Source organism: Denticeps clupeoides, chromosome 1, assembly GCF_900700375.1.
Source record: "Denticeps clupeoides chromosome 1, fDenClu1.1, whole genome shotgun sequence".
In the NCBI taxonomy this organism is placed as follows: domain Eukaryota; kingdom Metazoa; phylum Chordata; class Actinopteri; order Clupeiformes; family Denticipitidae; genus Denticeps; species Denticeps clupeoides.
The window spans coordinates 23,691,846-23,718,570 of NC_041707.1; the positions used below are offsets into that span (position 1 = coordinate 23,691,846).

General features: G+C 40.6%; 1 protein-coding gene across 4 annotated transcripts in view; it reads left to right on the forward strand.

The window, feature by feature from the left end:
* kcnip4a (potassium voltage-gated channel interacting protein 4a) overlaps window positions 1-26,725 on the forward strand; it is a 145,884-nt gene that overhangs the window by 15,381 nt on the left and 103,778 nt on the right. Inside the window, exons 1-2 of one of the 4 annotated variants that reach the window (XM_028978394.1) lie at window positions 550-675; window positions 1,471-1,629. The exons of 2 other annotated variants lie outside the window; for them this stretch is intronic. In XM_028978394.1, the coding sequence (XP_028834227.1) occupies window positions 1,485-1,629 (145 nt within the window). In that variant the 5' untranslated portion in view covers window positions 550-675; window positions 1,471-1,484. Of the gene's footprint in view, window positions 1-549; window positions 676-1,470; window positions 1,630-25,533; window positions 25,959-26,725 lie in introns of those variants that run through there. One more of the 4 variants, XM_028978405.1, reaches the window with a different exon arrangement.

Consider the following 26,725-nt stretch of genomic DNA (forward strand, 5'->3'; position numbering starts at 1 on the left):
GACAAAATATAGTTTATGGATTTCTTCCTCATATTTCTTCTTCGCCCTGCTTTTGGAGCATATCTCTTCAGGGAGAATGTAACCTGGCTGGAATGCATTAACCATAGCTTCTAACATTTTTCAGATTACATTTTCATATTTTTCATAAATTACAGGAATTTGTTCATGTGGCTTTGCTGTTTACTGAGGCAAGACAGAAAGAGGAGAGAAAAAAGTTATTAAACAAGAAATAATTAAGGCATAACAATGATCACAAATATTCACATTCCTGGAAAGAACCATTTAAATGCTATGTAGACCTATAATAAAAGAGTTTATATCAGTTGTCTTGACACCTGAGTGGCTGTAACTACTGGTGTGGGTTTCGTCCATGTCCACGTCCATGCGTGTTTCTGCGAGGCAGCAGTCACCTGGTGGAACAGATGAGACGGCTGGACTCTGATTGGCTGTGGGTGAGGTGGCTTGTGATGATGCGAGTGCTAGCGTACCCATGAGTGAGGCAGAGGTGGTGGTCGAGGGGCTGAGACACCGGTAGGAGCGAATCTCCATCCTTCTCTCACTCCTTCTGTCTCGCTCCTTTTGCTGCTTCAGTCTCCGTCCAGCCCTGCTCATATCTGACTTTCCTGCACTGCTTTTTGCTTTTCTGTTTTCTTCATTTTTTGTATGCTGATAAAGGTAAGCCGATACCGCTATAAATTGATGTGTATATTTGCTGAACTGCCTGTAAATGCTTGCAGCACTCAATCTGTGCTTTGAATTAAACTGAAAGATGCAGGGACAGTGTGTGACACTGTGTTTATGTTGGTACAGTTATTGTGCAAAGATGCTCGAGTGGAGCAGGGGCGTGGCAAGGAAAATGTGATTCAATGCTAAGTCTACATTAATTTGAAATCCCATGTGATGCAGCCACAGTGTGAAATGCCACTCCTAAGCTGATGAGACATGGCAAAACAACGTCAATAGTATTAGAGTGGTTATGAACCATCCAGAGTGGATCACTAACAGAGCAATATCAGATCACCACTGTTAATGTGTAATGTAAAGTGTCGCATGTAGTGATGATCACTGTTTCTTGCTGTTTTAAAACTGAGGAATCAGAATTTGCCACATGGCAGATGGAGAACTGGGTCACACTGTACTAACAGAGTGCACTTCAGGGCTCACTGAGGCAGTCTCAGCCTCATGGTTCTGTCTCAGTGTTGCAAGAGTTTGTACAATATGCTTACAACATGCTGCAGAAATCATTGCAACAAGTCAGAAGGAGCAGATTTAAGGAGTGTCACATGCTTCAGCCAAGATTGCCTTCATCAAAGCAAAAGGATTTGGAAGATTAAAAAAACAAGTATCTGGAGCTCCCTTGCTAATTGTTTGTGACTGCAGAAATCATATGGGCGTCAGAGCTTTATAAACCTGATTCAGTATACAGGAAAGCTCCGAGTCTCTGTCCCTGACCCAGACGCTGTATTGCAGACGTGGGAGGAAAAATGAGCATGACCACTCCAGCTAAGAGGACTCAGTGGAAGGAGGACATCCAGCATTTCCGCATGGGCCACGGCATCTCCTCCAAAGTCCTGCTCAACTGCTGCCTGGTGCGGCGTGTCATCTCCTGGGCCTCGCCCAACAACAAAGGTAGAGAGACGGTGATAGGGAATTTCAGATTGGCCATGTCCTTGTGATGCAGGACAATTTAAAGCTTTGACAGATGTTTGTTGGTTTTGTGAAATAGTCAGAAGAAAGTTTAGCTCAGCCTTTTTTGTGCTTGGCTTGACTGAGCTTTTTCTCTCCCATTTTCCAGATTTTTTAATGTGTCATTGTTAAAATGAAATGTGGATTAATTAACCAATTAACTCAAGTCCAGTAATGTGGTTGTGTTGTGTAGAAAAGTCCTTTCTGGCAGACTTAATGATCCTGGTCATGTGATCTACCATTAATCCCTTAGTCATCAATTCCTAACTATTCTGGTCTGAATGTTCCTTTTCTGCTCTGCATTCATTATTACAGAGCGCTTTCCTTAGGCTTTGATGAGCTTCTAAAGAGGTTGTAAAACACTTGTGCAGTTCCCTATACTTTGATCCAATTTTTTGTTGTTAACTGTTAACTATACATGTTCTGCTTCTAAATATGACTGCTAATCAGCCTGCTCATCAGAATATGCTGATGCCTTATTGATCATTGGCACAATGTGGTCTAAAATTCAGTGTTCAAGGTTCCACATTGAGTTGTTGACAGAATAAGGAGTAGTAATGGGGCAGTGGTGCAGTGGTGGGGCAGTGGTGGCCTGCGATTAAGGAAGCGGCCCCGTTATCAGGAGGTTGCCGGTTCGAATCCCGATCCACTGAGGTGCCACTGAGCAAAGCACTGTCCCCACACACTGCTCACTCAGGGTGATGGGATAATGGGCAGAAGACAAAATTCACTGTGTGCATCGTGCTGTGCTGCTGTGTATCACATGTGACAATCACCTCACTTTCACTTTAGTAATGAGGCAAAATGTGAGTCAATAAATGACTTGAATTGAGGTGGCAGCTCGAGAGAGAGACACAAATCTCAGTTTTTCTCGGGCTCTGAGCTGGAGGAATTCGGAAATGTTCACCAAGATGGTGGTGCAGCAGTTTATAAATAAGCGCAGTTCTGCACAGAAATGCATGCAGTCGAATGTAAATTTGATTGAAGGACTTACTGTTTTTTAGAGTATGCTGGGGTAACTTACGCTGCAGATGGGATCGAAACACTGCATAGCGATGTTCACAGAATCAGTGAGGTTTGCCAGTCGTATCAGATCCCTCAAATGTAATTTCATTCCTGGAGCTTCCTTGAGGTAATTAGATTTCATGTGACCCAGTAGTACATTTATTACACATCTTGAGGCTATGTAGAATTTGGAAATCAGTGAAAAGTGTTCCTGTAATTCGGCGTGTTTGATAAAGGAATACTGTATGTATCCCGAGGCACTCTGCCTAGGGATGCGTGTGTGTGTGTGTGTGTGTGTGTTGGCCCACCCTGTAATTTCCCTTCCCGGCAGCGCAGCTGGGATCTTCACAGCATCAGGTGTTTCTGTCAGCGCCCAGCTGCTTTGGATGGGTAGTATTCATTCAAATGTATTCATTTGCCTCTGCCTCGCAAGAGCCTAATTCTCCTGGGTGGGAATAATCATATTTTGCTGCCAGCTGCTGAGAAGGATGCCTACTGTTGTGTTTAAAGGTTAGGCGTAATGAGGAATGGTCTGGCCTTTTGTCAATATACTGTGCTGTATGTAAATATATTCAAATTCAAATTTTATTTGTCACATACACAGTCATACACGGTATGATATTCAGTGAAACGCTTTAGCGACTGCTATAGACCTCAATATTGCAAATATTGCAAGTATACAGTGAACCAATAAGCAAATATAGCAAACATAACCAAATATTACACTTTTATGTTTTTAACATAATATATGTGTAACAGTTAGGGTGAAAGTGTGCAAATGTGTAAAGTGAAAGTAATCTGATTTGTGCAAGAGTAAAAAGTTGGTGCTATATTATTAATATATTCACATTCAGTAACACATGGCTAAGGCCATATCTTTCTTTGACCATTCTGTTCCATCTTCCTCAGGAGTACATGTACTCACTGCTAAGGAGCAGCAAAGGTTATCAGTCTAAACCTGTTCACTGGAGCTGTAGACAAATGATTAAGGGCCAGCTCAGATGGGGAGTTGGTTTCAAAAGAAAATGAAAAATATGAATGGCAAGTTTTCAATCATCACAAATTATCTATCAAATGCATATTCCCAACCACATTTAATGATGATGGAGCATCTTAAAAATAAACAAGAAAGCATCATAAAGTTGAGAATCATTAAATACTTGCAATATTCCATAGCCTATTGGTTTCTGGTGTTGAATATACTGTCAGTCCTGCAACATCTTGTTCTTGAACTAACACTAACTAGAGATATTACAGAATATTATCAGAATAGTGCTGATATTGAGGATTTTTTGGTAGAGCAAGCATTCTTAGGCTTTAGGTTATTTTGTAGTTCAGTGGCACATTCTGCCATTTTTAACTTAAATGTGACCTTAGAACTAACAATCTTCCGGTTACTCCAGTTAGGGGTTGCCACAGTGGATCTGCCGGTCTGGCTGTCTGCACAAACAACCTGGCAAACGTTTTATACCGTTTTATACAGTTACATGTGTCCCCAGTGGCTGGGTTAACTCAGAACAAACAATATATTCAGTCTTTTTTTTTTTCTTTTTTGTCATTTTATTAGTTTGGCAGAATATTTTCAGCCCATAGAGGGCGCTGTAACCTACTAACTCCTGTATCTCCCTAGTGTCTTGGGCACTGATGAAAGCTGCTTATTTTTTTTATTTCTTTTAGTTATCTGAAATAAATCATAGTATATGTTTAGTTTAAATGTCTGTTGTACATGTAAGATTTCCACGAGATGTTTCTTGCACACCTAAGAACTTCTAATATGGTATATGGTATGGTATCTAATATAATAGTGTTATAGCTTTTATTATCTACTGCTCAGTGCCTTTTTTCAAAATTTACCCAATCCCTATAATAATCGTATTATCCCTTATTGCACCCTGTACCCAGTTCACTATGCAGGGAACTACAGGATGAAAGCAATGCACATTTAGAATTAACATCTTGAATGTTGGCCATAGGGTGGCAGTCTAACAAAATCCAACCACATTAACCACATGCAGACAATTCATCTTCCATGTTGGAAATTCACTGCCAGTAACACATCCAGGCAAAATGAGCATTTTTAGCTCTGGTATATTGCTTCCATAATATTATGGAATTATTAAAAATCATCGGAATGTAATAAAAATTAAAGTCTTTTCATCTAGCCAGATTTCTATATATTTTATGTCCAGTCTGCTGTAAAAGCCACCATTTGCATTTATATGCATTATATGTTTACACCAAAAGCTAAAGCTCTAAATGGAGTTAAATTGTCACCCTCTTTCAGGCTGAGGGCTGTGTTTGCCAAGTCAGAGTTCACAGATAAACTGTTAATTTATTTATTATGTTTTTAAAATTAGTAATAATGGGGTTAAGTAAAGTAAATGTGGATATTTGAATGACATCTCCTGTTAAGCTCTTGAGATTTAAACTGAGGGCAATCAGTATGCATGAACCATGGCTGTACTTCACCAAGCACAATTGTCGTATAGCTCTGTTGGAGACAGGAGGAATATCACTCTTTTACTATTAAACTGCCTTTGTGGTGAAAATATCAATGACAAAGGGGAATAAAAAGATCAATATAAAAAAATATAAAAATATCATTGACAAAATTCCAAGAAGCTTCAAGAGCGAGACAATCAATAGAACCTTGTGAAATCATCAGGAAACATGTCTGCCTGTTCTAAGTAATAATATGGTATTTTGCATTGAGTGTTTTGTCAGCATGCAGCAATCCAAAATGTTTAATTAATTTCTTATTATGTAAACCTGTTCATTAAGAGCTCTGTAAAAAACTGATTTTGGCAATTGACAACTATATTGTATTAAATTATTTTAATAAATTAATGAATAAATAAGTGCAGACATTAAAGTTCCCATATTAAAATATGCTCCAGTTCTGTCAGCAGTGTCTTCTATACAAAACCTGGAAGGAGCTCAGCATGCCTACTGTCAGGTTTGGAACACAATGGCCCAGGCTCCCACTCAATAAATAAATGAAACAATACATGTCTGTTCATGAGTGGATTCTTTACAAATATTCCAATTTCATACAAATATTATACATACATTCACTCACTTGTTGCTTATTCCTAAGCAGGTTCACGGCTGCCGGATGCTCAGGACACAGCAAACTCCCTGGAAAAATTGTACTCCAACTCTTGAATTGGACACCACACAGCCACATATTACATATTCTATAACAATATTATTCACAAATGATTTCACATCCAAAACACAGGGATTCTTCACATTTCTCAATCTCTTGATTTTGGCTTACTCACTAACATGTGTTCCCCACCTACAGTACAGACCAAACGTTTGGACACACCTTTTCATTCAATGTGTTTTCTTTATTTATATGACCATTTAGATTCTCACTGAAGGCATCAAAACTATGAATGAGCACATGTGGAGTTATGTACTTAACAAAAAGTGGAGGCCTGGACTCCACAGTCACCGGACCTGAACCCAGTCGAGATGGTTTGGGGTGAGCTGGACCGCAGAGTGAAGGCAAAGGGGCCAACAAGTGCTAAACACCTCTGGGAACTCCTTAAAGACCATTTCAGGTGACGACCTCTTGAAGCTCCTCGAGAGAATGCCAAGAGTGTGTAAAGCAGTAATCGGAGCAAAGGGTGGCTATTTTGAAGAAAGTAGAATATAAAACATGTTTTCAGTTATTTCACCTTTTTTTTGTTAAGTACATAACTCCACATGTGTTCATTCATAGTTTTGATGCCTTCAGTGAGAATCTACCAATGTAAATGGTCATGAAAATAAAGAAAACACATTGAATGAGAAGGTGTGTCCAAACTTTTGGTCTGTACTGTGTAAAGCCAGGCAATTTTCTGCTTGCTTTTAGGAAATCCATAGTGGATTGTTTGAGGGTGTGTTCTTATGGGGGGGCTTGAGCTGCGTGTGGCAGATATAGTTTCTGTTCTCTGCGTGTAACCTACTTTAGCCAGCAGTGGTCGGTGCTCTATAAATAGTCAAATGATTGATACAGGGTGCAGCAGAAACAAGTAAGTCCCTGCACCCGCGGGCAGGGATGACTTTCATGGGTCTGCGGCACACTGTCACCTGTGCCTGTCATAGTCCTAATTTATACTACTGAAGAAAGGCAAGAAGAGACATTTGAAACCAAAAAGGGAAGGGAAGGTCTAACGCATTTAGAATAACGTTTTTTGTTTTTTTTCAATTTGTAATTGGTCACCCCTTGTTTATGCTGCAAGTATAATATCCTGTAGTATATCCTGATTCCTTATACCTTGAATTTATCATCATTTGACACTTAATTTCCATTTTAAATTCAGAAAATGGTGTGCTCACAGTGTGTGCTAATGCAAACCTGTGACCCTCCATCTTCACTGCAATTTGGATAAAAGGTGGAATTTTTGTTTTAATGTTCAGCAGTTATGGAAACACTTAGCTAATGGATTCTTGATAGCTTGATGAATTTCTACTGGAAAAGCCCCATAAATAATAGATGCAGGTTGAGCAATACAAGACATATTTACCATTGTAATGCATTACAAAGCAATTCTTGATTTTTACAACAGGATAAGGAAATGATAGATTATTTTTGCATAATGTATTGTAAGAACAGGCCTTCTATTCCTATAGATGTTCTATTTTCCAATCACTTGGTTCCCTAGTTAGGAAGTCCGGGAGGCTAGGAGCTGGGAAATCTGTCAAGTCAACATTTTTAATAACTAATCATGAAGAGGAAGTCAGCGGGCATCTCATGAATTTAAATAAGGAGCTGCCAAACACGAGGAAGTAGTCATAAGATTTCATCATCACTGTGAGAGCGAGTGAGGTGAGGTGAGGTTTATTTCAGATTACACAGGCTAAACTTACTGCCTAGCTGATTTACTGGAGTTGGCTGGCAGAGGCTGACAGGCACTCAGACCAATTACATAACATTCATGTTTCATCTTCTATCTAAGCTTCCAAGTTCATCCTTGATCTCCACTCCTTCCATTCTTAATGAATTATGGTATGAGTGGACCTTCCCCTGGGATTAACACAATATGTTGATGCTTAGCATCAATTGTTTCCATAGTTTGCTGGAAATCTTGCTATCTCTATCATTTTTTTTTTTTTACAGATGAGCATAATTTTATCAATGAAATGAGCAGATTCTCACATTTGCTAATGTAAAGCATTAATCATTATAATAATATAAATCAATATCAACCTTAAGTTTTGTTTTAAATATTTGAGTCATAACCAAACCTGCATATTCATAAATATGCATTTATGATAGACCGCTCATGATAGACTGTCTTATGATCTTATGTTTTGCCAACAACGTGCGTGCCTAAAATGAGCAAGCAAATTGTCCTCTTCCTTATCCCCTGGCCACCACTGCCTCACACATCTATATATATAACTGGCCCATTTGTTGACTGAAAGAAAAATTACTCTATTATAATTTCATACATGATTCCTTAAATTATGGATTATTTCTGTGAAGAACATACAAATCAACACATTTTCAATTACTTCACACCTTGTACCCTCTTCTCCACTGGACCTGTGAAAATATGAACACCACACAAGCATTAATGTGGCTAAATAACAGAAGTAGACAAAGTGTGGGATTAACCCACTGCACCACAGACCAAAAAATATATAATAATGCTGTTACCTCATATGGACCTCCACTGCTATTCATATTCCATATTACACATTATACCACCAAAGATAACTGTACAATTTTACTCAATTTAAAAAATGTTTTCTGGTTCTCATTAGCACATTCTGATCTTTTTGCCTGTGTATATAAGAAATACAAAAGAAATGGCTTGCTGGTTTTGGTGAGGGTGGAGGGGGAAGAGACAGTAGAGTGAAAATTGAAGAGGAGAAGCAGCAAGAAGCAGGGAAAGGGGTCAGGGAGGCAACCCTGTCACAACGACATGTTCAATAGGGCCAATCTGTTACAGACTGTGACATAATTTCTAATAGAATTTTCAATTGTCTTCACCCAGTTGTTTCCTCTTTACCTGAAGCACGGATAGGAGTAGAGTGTGGACCTAAATTTACAGGGATCTTTAGATCCAGGAACCAGGCTTGATGTATCTCAGGGTGACATTGGTATTGGAAATGCTGACATAGGGCAAGGGCTGCACCTTATCATTCTTTATGATGACAGTAGGGTAGGATATGACTCCCTGTTGCTGAGCTATCAAAAATCCATCAGCATTTACTGCTCAAGTGCAGAGCAGTGCTGAGAAGGTTCTTCCTCTAAAGGACCAAATATTGGTTATTTTTCATGGTGCATGAAAAGGTTGGCCTTGCTGTAGCTGTGTAATAATTCTTCTTAAAGATGTATACGCTGAAGCAGAGCCCATGTAGCTGACATGATGTGTGGTAATGCATCTCGCCATTAACCTGTTAGAGTGGACTGTCCATTTCCATTTCACGTAGTGTACGGACGTAAGGGCACTAATGATTTGTGTCTGAGATGGAAGGGGCCATTACAGGGACACCAGCGGCCCTGAGTCATGTTCTTCAGGGAGCAGGAGATGGTTGTGTTTAGGTACAGAGGGGCTTGTGTTTAGGTTCAGGCTGGGAGTCTGGTCCTGGGGAATGTATCTCGGCAGGACGTCTCTGTCCCACAGTGGAGATCAGCTAAACAAACAAAGCCATGGAAAAAACAGCTCATCACAACAGAGACTGTTTTAGTGGATAAAGCACACTCTGTTTTGATGGGTAACTCCATTTTGTCTTTCATATCTGCGTGAAGATGAGACACGTTCAACCTCGCTGGCAGTAGATATCTTTTTTTTTGCCCACCTAAAAACACACAAATAATTATCCATGTGCTGGTGGAAAATCTGCTTTGGAGTAACACTTTGGTAATTAAGAGTGTTTTATCACCTACCACTTGTGCTTTGTTATTAGAAATTGTCTGGTTTGATTTCAGCAGTGTACACAGAACACAACCAGACCCCTGCTTCAGACAAATACTTTGACCAAAGGAAAATAAATGATGCCATCCTACCTAATGCAGCAGCCATGGAGGGCTTTTCTGGAAGCAATGTTTGAGTGAACAGTGCTGGCTAGAACAGAAGGACTCCGAAGCATTTTGTCTTTCAAATCCCAAGGGGCACATTTTTTTACAATAGTAATCTCACACTCAGTGAACTATGGTCATTTTCTGCGAGTTACTGTGAGCTATTATAGTAATCAGTGTAGAATATAGACTTACAGAACAGTGGTAAGTGATATCTTTGGGTCACAGTGTATTGCTGTAATAAATTATAGTTTAAGCATGAATGCTTGTGAGATCTCATCATTTCTTGTTTAATGTGATACACTTTTTATTTTGAAGCATGGCAATCTTTAGTATTTGTGGATCTGCTTATGCTGCTCTATACATTGATAGGACGTGCCCCAAGTCCTCTGGTGTTTTTGGTCCCTGCTTCAGGTGACCCCCCTGGGGCTGCTCAGTCTAGAGTGCAGCTAGAGTTGCATATTGGTGTCTGACTCCAACCCCAGTCCAATTCAATTTTCAGGCATTTTATTATGTTCGACAGAGGCCATTTTAGCCTTTGGAATGGACAGTAAATCAGGCTGTGAACATTACGTCTAAATTTTTCTAAATGCTAAAATCCACACAAGGGTGTTAACTAAATTTAAAATATTATTTAGTGTCTAGTATTATTTTATTGTGATTGTCGAACACCCTTATTAACTAAATACCTAGAGTCTGCTTGTTTAGAACCAGCCCAGCATCATTACAAGGCATACAACATACATTTAAAAACATTTTTAGGACCAAATGAGACTCTTAGTGTATAATGCATCCATCCATTTTCATAGGTCTCTCATCCAGTTCAGGGTTTTAATAAAGGAGGGGTTGTAAAGCAAGACCATAATGGCCCTTAAACAGATATGAATAAGAAATGTAAATGACGCCCAAAACACACTAATTCTCTTTGTTTTTTCCATTTAGTTATTGCATGAACAAGAAAATACCATATATGCTCTGTCTGTATTCCTTGGATTTTTTTGTTACTGATTCCTTGGATTCCTTGTGTTTTGTTTTCTTTTTATTCTCATACAATTGACCTTGCAAAGTCAGAATCATTCACGGGGTCACACATGATGCTATGTGTTATTGCTTATTGTAATTACAGTTTAATTCCCGGACCTGTCAGATGTTGCCATGTTGGGAACTCTGGGGAGGTGGCAGCATGACAGCTTCATTTCCAAAGACTGCATTGCAGACGCACCACACCCAGAGGAATTCTATTCACAGCCCATAATGACATGCGTTGTGGCTGGCTTCTGCACAGCTGTCACACAGGCAAAATGATGGCCTTTTCATATGAGCCTGTAATGTATGGTTCAAAATGATTCAGTTGTTATCAGACTGTAGAAAACGTTGAGAGATTTTATATTTGAATTCTATCTCTATTTATTTTTATATTCCTAGCACTAGCTGGTTATTATATTAGCATCATTACACGATATATCCATGTTTCAGGTTCAGCTAAAAAAAGCTGTAAAGTGTATCTATATAGCTTCACTATAAACTTTACATTTTGAACACGAGAAAGACATTTACTATAAGGAAAATAATATCCTACATTGTCTTATCCAGAGTAACTTACAATCAGAAAGTTATGGGGCAGTGCTGGCCTAGCGGTTAAGGAAGTGGCCCCGTCATCAGAAGGTTGCCTTTTCGAATCTGCCAAGGTGCCACTGAGGTGCTACCGTCCCCACACACTGCTCCCCGGGCGCATGGCTGCCCACTGCTCACTAAGGGTCATGGGTTAAATGCAGAGGACACATTTTGTGCGCCCCTGGACAACTCAGGGTTAAGTGTCTTGCTCAGGAACGCAATGGTAGTAAGTGGGGATTGAATCTGGTACTTTGTGGTCTTCTGTTTCTTAAGTGAGTCTGTAACCCACTAGGCTACCACCACCCATGCACATACTAACAGAGGCCTTTTCTGTAATGCTTGAGTTCTTTTTTGCAGGTGGTGCACAGGAAGATGTTTCCTATGGACATACCCTTAGATGATCTTTATATTCAGTTGAATGACATGTATGGTCAAATCCCAGAAATTATTTTTTTCCCTAAATATGTGATTCCATCTGTCCTGGGTAATTATGTATTCATTGTAGTCTGCCTGCATGGAACACTGCTTGGGTTTATAACCCGGCAAGAGGCAGATTTATAGACTTTCTCTATAGATATGGTAAAAAAGTTTGGACACATAACTCCATCTGTGTTCATTCATAGTTACATTGGGAGATTCTGTGAGAATCTCCCAATGTAAATGGCCATGAAAATAAAGAAAACACATTGAATGAGAAGGTGTGTCCAAACATTTGGCCCGTACTGTATATGTTTATTATAATCATAGTGTACACAATTCCTGTCATGGAGGACCAGACACAGGCAGAGTTTTTCTTGTCCAACACACTGAGTACCAGGTAACCATCAAACCTTCTATCAGGTTGTCTTATTTGCTTATGAGGATTTACAGATTCCATAAGGCCACTAATAAGGTGAAGAATGAGTCAGTCAGAGCTTTATTGTTTGCTGTGTTGTTTTCTGTCAGCATTGGTGCTTTCAGCAGCTTCGAGCTCAGCGTTTTTACGGAGATGACCATCTGAGTAATATGACATGCCTCTGGGATGCTGCTCAGCCAGTTGTGTCTGTTCTACAGAGCCCCATCTGCAGACATATGCTGCGCTGAAGCTCTGCGTCCAGAACCACTACATCTTACAAACATGGCACGTAGCACTGGCTCCTTGACGCAGTTCAGTCTATGTGCTCATTTTACACATTTTTTAAATGTACGTGCCTCTTGGTGCCTCTTAGTCTGCTCAGCTTGTTTGACCGGTGGATGACCTTTAAATTCATTATTAGTTGCATTGATATTGGAACCAAAAAATAATGGAATCATTGTGTAAGTACATTTTCTGAAAATATAGGGACGTTTTTTGGTACATCTTCAGATTAACTACACACAAAACTGTGCAACACTTCAATAAAATAATGTTTTTGCAATACCAATATATGCAAGTAAAATTATCAAGATGGTCTGATGCACGGGACGTGCTGAACGGTCAACAATGTCACTGGTCTAAAAGCTACACCAGTGCTGTTAAGTTTAACATATGATAGCCAGTACTAAGTGTAAAAATGTGGTGCTTTGTATAAATATTTTAATTAAGCCTGAGGCACTAATCAATATAACATATATAAACTGAACTTTGAATATCTGAGGTATCACAATAATTTGCTTTGTATTTTATTTTAATTAGTAAACATTTTACATCTCGAGACGTAATCGTGTTTCAAATGTCTGCAAAACCTTCAGTTTTTTTTTTAAATACATTGAAATTTAATTTTCAAGAGAATTGCCCATATGCATATTTATACATAATGTGTAATAAATCTTAAAAATTTCCCACCCCAGTCAGCTGAATATCTCACTTATATTGTTTAAATTAATAATTGGTATATAAATCATAGTTTCATATTTTGCGAATACAGCCCGTTCCAGAATATTCTGGATCATACACCAGATCAAGGTGAGATCACATTCCTGTACACTTATGCTACATGTCTGATTAATGACTCGCCATGACCTTTGTCATTGAAGAAAGGTGACTTTGGTCCAGTGCAGTGAATGAGGTATCCTATTATGAATGGAACTTCTGACCTGTTCTCTGTAATTCTGTTTCAGGGTGAAATGAAAAATATATTTTGTTGTTTATGACCAACAAATGATTACTCTTGTTCTCTCATTTATCATGATGTGTTCTCACTTCATTCATTTTCCTCTCATTTTCCTGAGAACTTGTCCACTATACAGAAAATGTATTATGGAGATAATAGTATTTATTAGCAACCTTCACCAAGGAAGTTCTGTTTAAAGTATTCCATCCTGGTCTATGCCCCCTACTGGAATAAATAAGACAAAGTGGCAGAAGCATGAGAAAATTAAACACATAATTAAACCCAAATTTAGTATACTTAAAGAATTATTACAGAAAGAAATGTGTTTTTATTATGATCTGTGTATATTAGGTGAATTGTATTGATTGATTTAGTCAGTAAGAAGCTGGTCTACTTCTGGTGGCAGTGATTGGCCTAGTGGTTAAGGACGCAGCCCTGTAATCAGGATGCTCGTTCGAATCCCGGTCTGCCAAGGTGCCACTGAGGTGCCACTGAGGTGCCACTGAGGTGCCACTGAGCAAAGCACCGTCCCCACACACTGCTCCCTGGGTGCCTGTAATGCCTGCCCTCTGCTCACTCAGGGTGATGGGTTAAATGCAGAGGACAAATAAAAAAAAAATCACCGTGTGCTGTGCTTCTGTGCATCACAAGTGACAATCACTTCACTTTATTTTTACTTTATGTAAAGTAATTCTGAACCCATCTGACCTTACAGCTCCCCCACATAGACACATGTCCCCTCTTAGTTCTTAGTTCCCCTCTAGGCTTAAACTTCTAACCTTTCCTATATATTATCACTTTGAGCTTTTTTTGCTCTCAGCGCATCCTTTTAAATGGCCTTTTGAAGCTTTTGTTGAAACATGGCAGTGGCTTTGGCTTGTTCTTAGCCGTGTTGGGGCATTGCCCAGGGGAAATAAAAGGTTGCGGGTAAAAGGCTAGCTTTAATGATCAATCTTTCGAAGCACTCTGTTACTCAATCTGATAGGATCTCTTAAGCCACTTTTCAAATGGATGCAAGCAGTAGTACATATGTGAGGTGTGTCATGTCCAGGTACATTTATTCATGAATTGGTCATGAATTCATGCAAAATGAGAATGTTCACCAGCGTTGTACACTGTGGCAAAAATATGTAAACACAACACTTCAAACCCCACTTACTACCATTGTGTCCCTTAGCAAGACGCTTAACTCTGAGTGTTTACAGGGGGACTACTGATTGAAAGTTGCTCTTGATAAGGGTGTTTTATAAGAGGTTTTGATGTGAGATGTATTTTTTTTTTAAGTACTGTGGCTTTTTGTCTGACCCTTTTTTGACAACGGGGGTGAAGTAAAGTTAAACAATTGTGATTGTATTTTTGTCTTGGATGATTGCTAAATATACATTTGAGACCATTGATATATGTCATATGACATGAGGGTGGTAACGTTGTAAGTCACTCTGGATATGGGAGTCTGCCAAATGCCTTAAATGTAAATGTAAATGTATGGACACAGGACAGAGACACAATTTGAGAAGACTAGTTCAGGTGCTATTCCAGGATGGTTTATTGCAGACATGACAATACAAACAAGGACATGATAAAACATCCAATATTCAGGGTAAGTACTTTGGGAATGGGAGTTTGCACACGGGAACTCAGACCCAGGGAAACTGACAACCTGGAAGGAAAACACAGACAAGGGTTAAAAGCACTACAAAACACTGATGGAGACAGACAGGACCTGACCAGTGCTGAAGACGAGACATGACAATATATGTACAGTCAAGGTCAAAATTATTAGTCCTCCAAGGGCTCTAGAGTGCTAATTTCTCAATGGTGCGACTAATGGTGCGCACCATGCAACCAGCCTTTTGGTGGGAAAAAATGTCTGGAAACTCCATGTGGTTCATGCAACATATTAGGTTAATTTCGTATTCTAATGGCGGGACCTTCTGATTACGGGGCCGCTTCCTTAACCGCTAGGCCACCACTGCCTCTCAGTCCCCACTCAGTGACACAGAGATTTATGAATATTATGAAGAAAATAAAATTTTAATTTTTAGCATTGCTAACTACAATACAACCTGTTTGCATTATGCACACAATATTATAGGTTGACCATCCAGCTCCGTTTTCCCTTTTCTTCTTAAATTACCTGTTCACTTGTTTGCTCTGTTAGTCTCATCCATGTCTTGCAGCTGTTTTGTATGTGTTGGTAAAAAAATGCTTGGTGAACCATACAAGGCTTTTCAAGGAACTCCATCCGCTAGATGCTAACCAGAGCCACGGCTCAGAAAGCAGAGGACCATTACTCCTATGGTTTATGGGTCCAAGCAGCATTTATAGCATGGCTAATGTCTTTTCCTTATTGAGAGCAATATCTGTCAGCCTGGTTCTGCACGCTCTGATATTGATTTAACCCTTTGGGTGAGCTCATCAGCATGAATTGTCAGTCCATACAGAAGCAGTTCAGCGGATCTACAAATGATGTTGTTAACAGCTTTTACAACAACCCACATCTTGAAACCATTTGAGAAGCAATGACAAATTGTAACATATCTACCAAGGACAAAATGGAGATCAGTAGGGATGTGCAACACTTATTTCCTGCCCCTTACATATCACAATACTAGACTGGTGTATAAAGTACAAAAATAAATAAATAAATATATGCCTATATGGAAAAAAATATGGGTTGCCTCTTCTATTAAAAACAACTAATTCCAATATTATGACCAAGAACGAATCTGATACCCAAGAATTGTACAATTTAAATTTGTAACAGAGCAGCTCCCCTGTGTGTGTTCAGAAAAAACAGTCTGTGCCCAATGATGTTAAATTGTCAAATAGTCACAGGTAAAACATGTGCAGTTCAGCACCTACAGATCAATTTAACATTCCAATCTAATGTAGAGGTCTAGAGAGACTGTAGCCATGTGTTGTTCTTAATAACTCATGTGTTTACAGAGGCATACTTTTTTGTAAACTGTAGAAAAACACAAACATCTAAAAATAAAATAATAATCATAAAGTGTAAAATAAAATAAAACACATAAGCCACCACACCCTAGCTTTATCCAATCAAAGCACCATGGAATAAATAAATATAAAGTGAGAAGTGGTAATAAGACAGCACATGACAATATTCATAGAAATATATGTACACACATTAAACCGGCATCACCTGCAGATCAGTAACATAAAAACACTGTGAAGTAGTGGGAGCATAAGTGGACTTCCAGTGATACAATATAGTATGTTTGGCTAACAAATACGCAAAAGCTATTACATCTTTTTACACAGAGGTGAGTGGGAGAGAAACATCAGTGACACCAGTGACAGTCAGAGGAGAGGGATGTATAGAGCAAATTTTTTATATGCAGAAATAGAACGTATTCCTCCTTTCAACCAGAATTGCTATTTCTACTCTGCATCCAGTATGTGATAAAACAACAGGAAAGGTAAGGTACTATTGATTGGTAGCATTGATATTTAAGCATTGATCAGTACATTACTAGTGATCAGTTAATCCACTGAACTGTTCACGGTGACAAACTTTTTAACAAACAAAGTTCATTACAGCCATTTACAGCATTTACCAGACGCCCGTATCCAGAGTGACTTACAATCAGTAGTTACAGGGACAGTCCCCCTGGAGCAACTTAGGGTTAAGTGTCTTGCTCAGGGACACAATAGTAGTAAGTGGGATTTGAACCTGGGTCTTCTGGTTCATAGGCGAGTGTGTTACCCACTAGGCTACTACCATACAGTGCAGACCACTGTATGGTAGTGAATGTATCTAACTGGTTAAACTAATCCAACATCCCACATTACAGGTTCAACTTTAACAAACCAGTAAAAACATGACACATAAGTATTATTTGCTAATTGTAAAACAAAAAATTGAAAAATCTGACTGAACATTCGTAATGCCTGTTATAGATTCTATCCTCGGTCCGATGTATGACGACTGTAAACTGTACAGGGGTGTAAACAGAGGGAGAGAGTATGAGTGATGTGGCAACCACTTACCGTGGAATGTCAGTGAATTTCAGTGAATTGTAGCAAAGACACAGGACATAACCATTGGAGATGTGAAACGGGCATGTGCTGTGTGTGGGAGAAGGCCAGTAGCATGTGAAAGTAGGAACCCGCGTCTCAGCGTGGGCTGAGTGGACTATGGACAGCAGGCTGCTGGAAGCTGGAATGCTCACGGGATTCCTGCGGTTGCGGCACTGACACGGTCCGTCCAATCTCAATGTGTGAGGCAATTGAGGCAATTACTGTTGGGAATTTAGGATAGATTTGACTGACAGATGTGTTTCCCAAATGTTTACCAAGGCAACCAAGAACCTACTCTAACCATGATGGGTGATGAACAAATTATGCTTATTGACAATTCTTGACAAAAAAGGCTTTTATGCACTTGAAGCTCTGTTGTGCTGTATCAGTAATTATCATAGAGTCTCATTAATCGCACTTGTGCAATAAATTTGCCAGGTCGTGTACATTGTGTCACTCGGCTGCTCATTAGCTTTAAAATAATTGCCTTGATTTGTGTTTGCTGTTGTAATGTAGATGGACTTTGTGAAGGGTTTGCATGACCTCCTGTGCGTGTCGGTTAAGGACTTCCTCGTGCACAAATCTTCAGATTGCAGTCCTGGTAGCGTTCCCTCACTCTCAAGACAACATTTTTATGTTAATGGTCAAACCATATTTGAGTCAATACTGGTTTGACCCCTGGAATTTCTTGAAAAACACTGCTGGTCTTCTACAAATCATTACTTCAGAAGCAGCCTATGGGGGAGTGGGATTTGAAAAAAGCTGTAGGTGGTCTCAGTGGAGTCGATGCAGAGCTCAGCTTCTTCTTGTTGTGAGAGCAGAGTGCCAGGACCTGTTTTCAAAATGAACCCTTATCCTTGCAGGCAGCGTACAGTGGCGTTATGCAAGTTTTTATTTCTCTTGGTGTAAAATGGTTTTCCTCTGGCCAGTATGTTTGGTAATACTTTGGAGTGCTGTGTTTCCTCACAGTTCACTACTTAAAATCCTCTCATGGTGACAGCGTGCTGGTGAGTTTTTTTTTTCTCTTTCAATATTATTCCCATCCAAGACTTCCCATCCAAGCACTTTGCCACAAAACTGCTGCGTCAGTTGTCATGTCGTATTTTCCTGCACCCAGTGGTTCACACAGGTGGAAAAATGTCTCCTGCCTCGAACAGCTAGGATCTTCAGAGTTGATATTGAAGGTGACTTGTTGACAGCAGTTTCTTCTTCTTTTTTTTTTGTTAGGAACCCACAGCAATTTTTCATCTTTACGTTAAGATCAATAAAAGTGTCAACATATCACTAGTGGAAGCCAACTCATAAAGTTCCCATTGCCAGATGCCTGGAGGCAGCAGACTTTGTTTCCCCACTTTTCAGTAGATGTCTGGCGAGTGTATTGCTTTTATGCAGTTTGACCATCAATTCCCTCAAAGTAATGCAGTTTGGTTGGTCTGACTGAATCAGTATATAACATTGATTTTTGTTGCAAGCTTACTTCAGGTTTTGTATTGACAAAAATATAAAGCGTGTACTCCAGGGTCAATATCACAGTCCCTATGCATCTGACATCAATACAATGCTTTTTATCTTCATGACAAATAGAATCTAGGAACGTTTTATTCAAATGTTTTGCCTTACAGCATCACACCTCATTTTCAGTCTTAAGTTCTGGGTGCACTCAGCTTCTCCCAGCCCCCTCTCTCTGTGGTTTGTATTCTCTAGCCATGATAGGCAGCGAAGTGGAGGTCATCCTGGAGGCCAGGGTTCCTGGCCTCAAGTTTAATATTTCAGCACAGTCCTAGCTGGTTCTGGTTTCTTCTTTTCAGCTGGAGAGTAGGAGGGACCAATGGAAATGGGGCCATTGATCTGAGTCTAGCTGAAGGGCATGAAGATGAGCACATCCACCAAGTGGCAACCATACCAGGTCAAACTGTTAAGGTTTTTGTCCAAAGCTTGCATGTTTAAAGTACATCTGTCAACACATTTTGGTAGCAGCTTCAGTATCTGAAGCGCGCACACTCTGCTGTGTATCGGTGTGAGATACAAAGTCTGTGCTTCATCTCTCCTGCTAAGTAGAGATTTTTTTTCTGTGTGAGAAATGTAAACAGGTGAAAGTGCTTGTGACCTCCCTTTCTGACCTATTATTCAGATTTTATGATCAAATTGGCCTGCGTCTCATCAAAAAAGTCTGTTTCCTACCATTTAATCCGCCACAGAGCAGAAGAGTACACTGAACAGGGCTGTTTTTAGTCGAGAAACAGGACAGCAACGTTCTTATGGAGAGTTTGTGTATTGCCATATTTTAAGAGGGGACAGAACAGGTACATATTAGCCCTGATCCTGAGCTCCTCTCTGCAGACTGTTCTATGTAATATACAAGGCCTGTCAAAGGCGTGGTTGTCATGGAGATTGTGGCCGGTGTAAACATGAATGTGAGTGGGCTTTACTGTATATGGGCCTGGAATTCCACTTCACCAAATGTATGACACTATAAAGGAGAAGCTAGTAAGGGTGTAAGTCATGAAGGGTGTTCCGAACATTGATAATGTTGTGTAGAAATTGATGGATTAGATGTTTGCTGACAGGTGCTTGTGGTAATTGGGTGTATTTAATGCTGTGACTGTTGAAAAGCAATGCAGCTGGCACACAAAATATACAGTTTATATATCTCTTAGTGGGGAAATGTTAGTAAAAGTGAAGATATTTTGCATTTTGCATTTATTATACAATTATACAACAGGTTGTGGCCTAATTTCAAAGAACTGTGAAAATCAGTGCATGGGTCTTAATCTCTAGTGTAAAGGTATGTCCTCAGGATTTACATTAATAAATAAAAATAACTACTTGGTAGTTATCTGTATCTTGAAGAGGGGGGACATCTTAAAAGTATATACCGTGCTGGTGTGCATATCTTTGGTGGTAGTAGCCTTAACCCTAAGACACTTAACCCTAAATTGCTCCAGGGAGACTGTCCCTGTAACTACTGATTGTAATTCGCTCTGGATAAGGGCATCTGATAAATGCTGTAAATGTATGCATGTAAGTGGGTGGATGCGTAGTTGTGTGTGTGTGTGTGTGTGTGTGTGTGTGTGTGTGTGTGTGTGGGCGGGGTCTCTGTGGATGTTGTATTTGCTTCCCAAATTCATTCACATGCTGACCTCCCCGGCACCTGCCCAGCGTCTCTCATCAGCGCTTTCCTTGAAAGGCTGCATGCGCAAAACAGCCCCTCCCAAGTGCTGCCTATTGTTTTATAAGCCTCAGTTTAGTTTTAAATTAGACAGGGATTAATGAGCCATGACCAGAGGGTTGTGTGCTGCTCCCGTGAGATGAATTCCAGTGCAGTTTGTCCACAGTGAGTCGCACTGAAGCCGGGGAGATGCAGCAGTGACACGAAATTGCCACACCACACCATCACAGCACTGCAGTGGGAAGAGCGCTATGCAGCAGCAAGGAATAAGAGAGAATGGAACTCACTTCATTGCCCTCAAAACACGAATAATGGAATAGTGTTCACTTAGAGATCAGAGGAAAATAAATAATTAATAGAAAATTTACATTTATCATTTTTGTTTTATTCAGACATGTGGTTCTCATTGAACATTTGGAACACAGATTCAGAGGTGCTGCAGTAATCTGATTCTTGTTATAAAGATAAATTGTGGGAACAATTTATGAATGCAGTCAGTAACAGTGTGATCTGCTGCTGAAGCCTGCACTGATTTGGCTCAATGCAGTGTCCTGCTGCTGAAAGGAGTGCTAATACTTGTAAATTCAGTGGCGCAGAGCCAGTTTTCCACAGTGACATTTAGCTGAGCCCTGTTGCTCTCAGCTTTTTGAAAGTGGATCCTCAATTTAAAGTAGCATCTTACTCCCAGTCCTGAAGACTGACCTGTAGGGGTAAGATACTGTAGGCTGTTATGTTTTTGTGTTATAATCCTGTAGTAGCTGCTCTGCACTCTTGTCCCCTAAACCTTTGTTCAAAGGCTGCTGGCACTGGGACAGAGAAGCAATTATTCCCTACTACCTGTGACTCCAGTTTCGTCAGCCTGATTCTGGGCTTCTGTTCCAGCATCTCAGTTGGATTTGCCTGGAAATGAGTTTTAAAAGTAGAATGTAGAACTCACTGCACTGATAACACACTTTGGGCTTTCTGTCTCATTTGGGGGTCTTTTTATTGACACCAATTATTAATTATATAATTTAATTTCACAAGTTTCATAACTTGTTCATAAAGTTATTATTATTAACTTTATTATTAGTCCCCAATTCCAAGGAGAATTGTGATTTTTATTAACTGCGGCAGGTCACCATGAGACCTTTATCTCTGCAGATGAGTCTGATGAGTCTCCCTAGAGACCAAGCATTTGTGGTAGGAAACATTGTTCTGAGTTTGACCGGTACAAGGGGAGGTAGGAGCACATGGAGGAGACAATGTCACTTTCTGGAGACACGGAGAAAAATGTATTTGGGGCAAGGTTCTCAAAATAGGCATCCTTGTCTGTGAGAGGGCAGCGCCTGGCGGAATACAGCCTCTCCTCACACGAGATACAAAGTATTTCATTTCCTACCTGACTGACTCCACACCAGGTATCCCAGAATAATGAAGTAGGCCTCTTCCCTGCGTATACATGTCACATGACTGCAAAAGAGGGACAAATCTGGGATCACAAAATTTTTTTTTACCAAGAACCCATTGGAATTGTTTTGGTTTGAAAATATATTCATAGCAAGGAATGGCTGTTTATGCATTTAAATCCAGTAGTCTAGCCAGGTTTCACAGCCCCTGTTCCAATGCCCTGCCAACAGGGGCCACCCTGCCGCCCACAGTGCCGCCCCTCGATGTTACCAAAACTGTGCCTTCTACCTCGCTGTGCCTTCTACACTCTACCTTCCACCTCACCAACCCACGCCAGTCGACTACTCAGCTGCCAGCTTGTTTCCTGTAAAGACTGTGCCCTCTCTTGCCCTGTATTCTGCTGCCGTGTGGTCTCCTGAACAGCTGTTCAGTTCAAACAGTGGAAAATGAAATTTTCTAATTCAAAAGCTCAAACAAATAAACACAATCTACACTGGCTGCTTGATATGTTCATTATACAAACTGATGCATGTTCAGAATCCACTTGGCTAATCAGTTTCCAAATTGCACAAATGCACTTATATACAGAATGTACTCAGTGAACAGTACAGATTCATATGGCAGCATCCTGCAGCGTGGCACAGTCTTGTTACAGTGAACACCACTCAAACCTAGTATTTAGTTTTAAATGGTAGTATATGCTAAGATAAAATTGCCAACCCTAAATGCATTTTTGATGTCTCCTCTGTCATTTCGTTTGTCTAGCTTTTGACCAATAGCAACTTGAGGGAAAATGATGCTCTTTATATGAATTATAAATCTTATATGGGAGGCTGTTGATATATAACATGTTTAGGTTCTCAGATTAACTGCTAGTGGTGAAATATTCAATTGTGATTTAAATAGCCTGTAATGTTTGTGTGTGTGTGTGTGTGTGTGTGTGTATATATATAATATATTATATATGTGTGTGTGTGTGTGTGTGTGTGTGTGTGTGTGTGTAACATGATATTAAATGGTGTCACAAAGGAGAATCGTTTGAATGCTTTTAAACTATGAATAAATATATGCTGGTATACAGCTAGATATTTAATATGTGATGTGATAGGAATATTTTGGTCACTTTAAGACTAGTTTAATGAGCTGATGACAAGCACCGGTAATGGATGAGCCTGACAATGACTAATGACTGTAACTGAGGTGGTGGTAATCAGCGACAGCATTGAGGTGCTATTTATGGCAGGCAAAATATGATGTCACACATTTCGTATCCTGAGCTTTTCCGTGAATTTAGTTATTATTGTGCTCTCAAGGACACAATGGTAGTAAGTGGGGTTTGACACTGGGTCTTCTGGTTCATAGGCAAGTGAGTTAAAGCAGTGGTAGCCTAGCAGTTAAGGAAGCGGCCCCGTAATCAGAAGGTTGCCGGTTCGAATCCCGATCCTCCAAGGTGCCACTGAGGTGCCACTGAGCAAAGCAACATCCCCACACACTGCTCCCCGGGCGCCTGTCATGGCTGCCCACTGTTCACTCAGGGTGATGGGTTAAATGCAGAGGACAAATTTCACTGTGTGCTGTGCTGCTGTGTATCACATGTGACAATCACTTCACTTTACTTTAACCACTAGGCTACTACCACCGTTACTTCATGTTGTTTTTTTGTTTGTACACGCAATATCCTGTTAGATTAATTGTGAACGTAAGTCGTGAGGAGGTGCAGTGCCTCATAGACATTTGGTCTGATGGAGGAGAGGAGGAGTGCAACAACCCAGCAGCAGGACCACTACCTCCGCCTTTTTTGTGCAAACGGAAACAGGAGGAGCACTGCCAGAGCCCTGCAAAATGACCTCCAGCAGGCCACAAATGTGCATGTGTTTATTTAATCGGTCAGAAACAGACTTCATGAGGGTGGTATGAGGGCCCGATGTCCACAGGTGGGGGTTGTGCTTACAGCCCAAAGTTTGGCATTTGCCAGAGAACACAAAGATGAAAGCAAGTTCACACTGAGCACATGTAACAGATGTGACAGAGTCTGGAAGCACCATGGAGAACATCCTGCTGCCTGAATCATCCTCCAGCATGACCAATTTGAATGTTGGTCAGTAATGGTGTGCGGTGGCATCTCTTTGGGGGGTTGCACATCCCTCCATGTGCTTGCCAAAGGTAGCCTGACTGCCATTAGGTACCTAGATGAGCTCCTCAGACCCCTTGTGAGATCAAGGGGTCTGGTTCCTCCTAATGGAAGACAATGCTAGACCTCATGTGGCTGGAGTGTGTCAGCAGTTCCTGCAAAATGAAGGCATTCCCCAGACTTGAATCCAATTGAACACATCTGAGGCTTCATGTCTTGCTCCATCCACCAATGCCATGTTGCACCACAGACTGTCCAAGAGTTGATGGATGCTTTAGACCAGGTCTGGGAGGAGATGCCTCAATAGGAGGCCACACCCTTCAGGCATGTGGAGGCCACACGCAACGCTGAGACTAATTTTCACTTGTTTTAAGAACATTTTGTTGTTAGCACATTCAACTATGTAAAGAACAAAGTATTTAATAAAAATATTTCATGAATTCAGGTCTAGGATATCTTATTTTTGTGTTCTCTTTATTTTTTTGAGCAGTGTATATAATAATCACCCAACTTGCGTAAATTAACTGTGAAAACGTCCCTTCGATTTCACATAAACATGTACTAGTCCACAACAGAAGATGTAATTCCTGTATTTACTTTTGTTGTTTCCCCAGTAAAACATCTGACCAATAAGCAAAGAGAAAGTTCTTGCATTATTTGAAGGGATGCATTTTTGTTTGCTTGGAACGAACTAAGAGGAAAATGATACAATGTTAAAAAGCTCACCCACTGATTCGGACTAAAGTAAATTAAATAAGGCTCCCTTATTTAAGACATGATAAGTCCTGGACCTGGAATCTCCCATCTTACATTGAAAAGTAGAGCTGTGAGATCTGACTTCACAAACATGATCATGGTCATTTCAGGACTGTTTTCCAACAACATTTTTTCCCACTGAGATTATGGTTCTCCGCCACTAATTAACCAACCAATTAACCATAACTTACCATAATTAACCATTTAAAAGCCTCATTGACTCATTTAAATCCACAAAAAATAAATTGTGGCAAGGCAGTGTAATTGATAGTAGAGGACAATTTGTATTGTTTGAGTCAGCAGTTGATCTCAGCCTTTTGTCCACTTGGTTGTTAGTGTGCCGCAACCTGTAGTGCGACAGGCTCTTAATCGGCTATCACTGCTGATTCATGGAGGTAGAGTCAATCGCACTGTCGTTTTTTTTCTGCTCCTCCTTTCTCCTCCTACCATCCCTCCCTCCCTCTGCTCTTGGGCCACGCTGGCCCCTCCTCCCAGGCTCCGATCTGCGAGGTAGAGGCAGCTACAGATGGTGCTGTGTGGAGCGCGTGGCAGAGGCAGCGTACTCCACCAGAACTGGTGTGTGAGTGAGCGTGGCAGCATGTGTGCGCGCGGGGGTTTGTGAATGCGAGTGTAGAGTAAGATAATAAAAAAAAAAAAACAATACAGAGAGGCCCCAGCAGTTGTGGGACACCCGCTGAAGGAGCGGGAAAGATTTATGAGACGCGTGGAGGTGCGGTCCCCAGCGTGCATCTGAAGCAGGAGCCCCAGCACGGAGCTAAGAGTGCTTCTCCTCGCGCAGCTCCACATGAGCCGGTCGCACACCTCTGCGGCAACAACAAAGGCAGAAGAGGTTAGGACAGGATCTGAGGCCGCAGGAGGGAGAAGACCAGTCCACCGAGGTCCTCCTCCGCCACCACCGAGCCCTGCTTGAGGATTTAACCATCCCAGACGTCCCCTCACCTGCAAACAGCATCCCCTCCAAAATGAGCAGCTGCAGGAAGAGGTGCAAGAAGGAGATTGTGAAACTTGCCCAGTATCTCTTCAGACTGATCACAGGCACTCTCCACTCAGGTACACTTCATGTTGTATTTATTCCCTTGTTGACTTACAGGCAGGTTCATTTTACAAATGGAAATGGCGGAAGGTGTTATTGGTCTGTTGCATAGGTGTGTTTATAGTCACTCATTAGACAGTGAATTGACACTGAAACTGTGTGTGTGTGTGTGATAGAGAGAAAGTTGTTTGGTGACAGAGAGCATGAGCGGTAAAACGAGCTGCTTAATCTTCTCTCCTTGTTACTGTACTGAGCCCAGCTGTGTCACTCATGTGGAGTCATCTAAAGTTTACACTCCTTCAGCACTCACACTCACGCACACACACATACACATCTCAGTAGTATACAAAATGCACTCACATATCAGCATACTGCACCACGCACAGGCATGAGACCACCGCATACACCTCTGAGGAGTGTGATAAAAAAACACAGATGATTGTTTTCTTTTTTACTTCTAACAGAGGATATGAGATCAGTTCACTTCACTGAAGTGTAGTTCTTGACAATATTAAAATATGCCAGCTGTGTACATTACACACTCTACAGAGTGGTTATATTTATATATTATATAACACTGGTTATATTTACAATGCACAATTTGGTCATCTGACCTTGATCAATGCCTATCTAAACTCGGAATTCAAACATAATTCAATGAGAGTTCAGGAGTTGTCACATAGTAAGCGTGAATGGAGTTAATTGTTATGCGGCCCTTGTCATTTCAGCAGGTCTGAAATGAACTTAACGTCAGTTTCTCTCAGGCTACTGGTCTCCTCTGCGC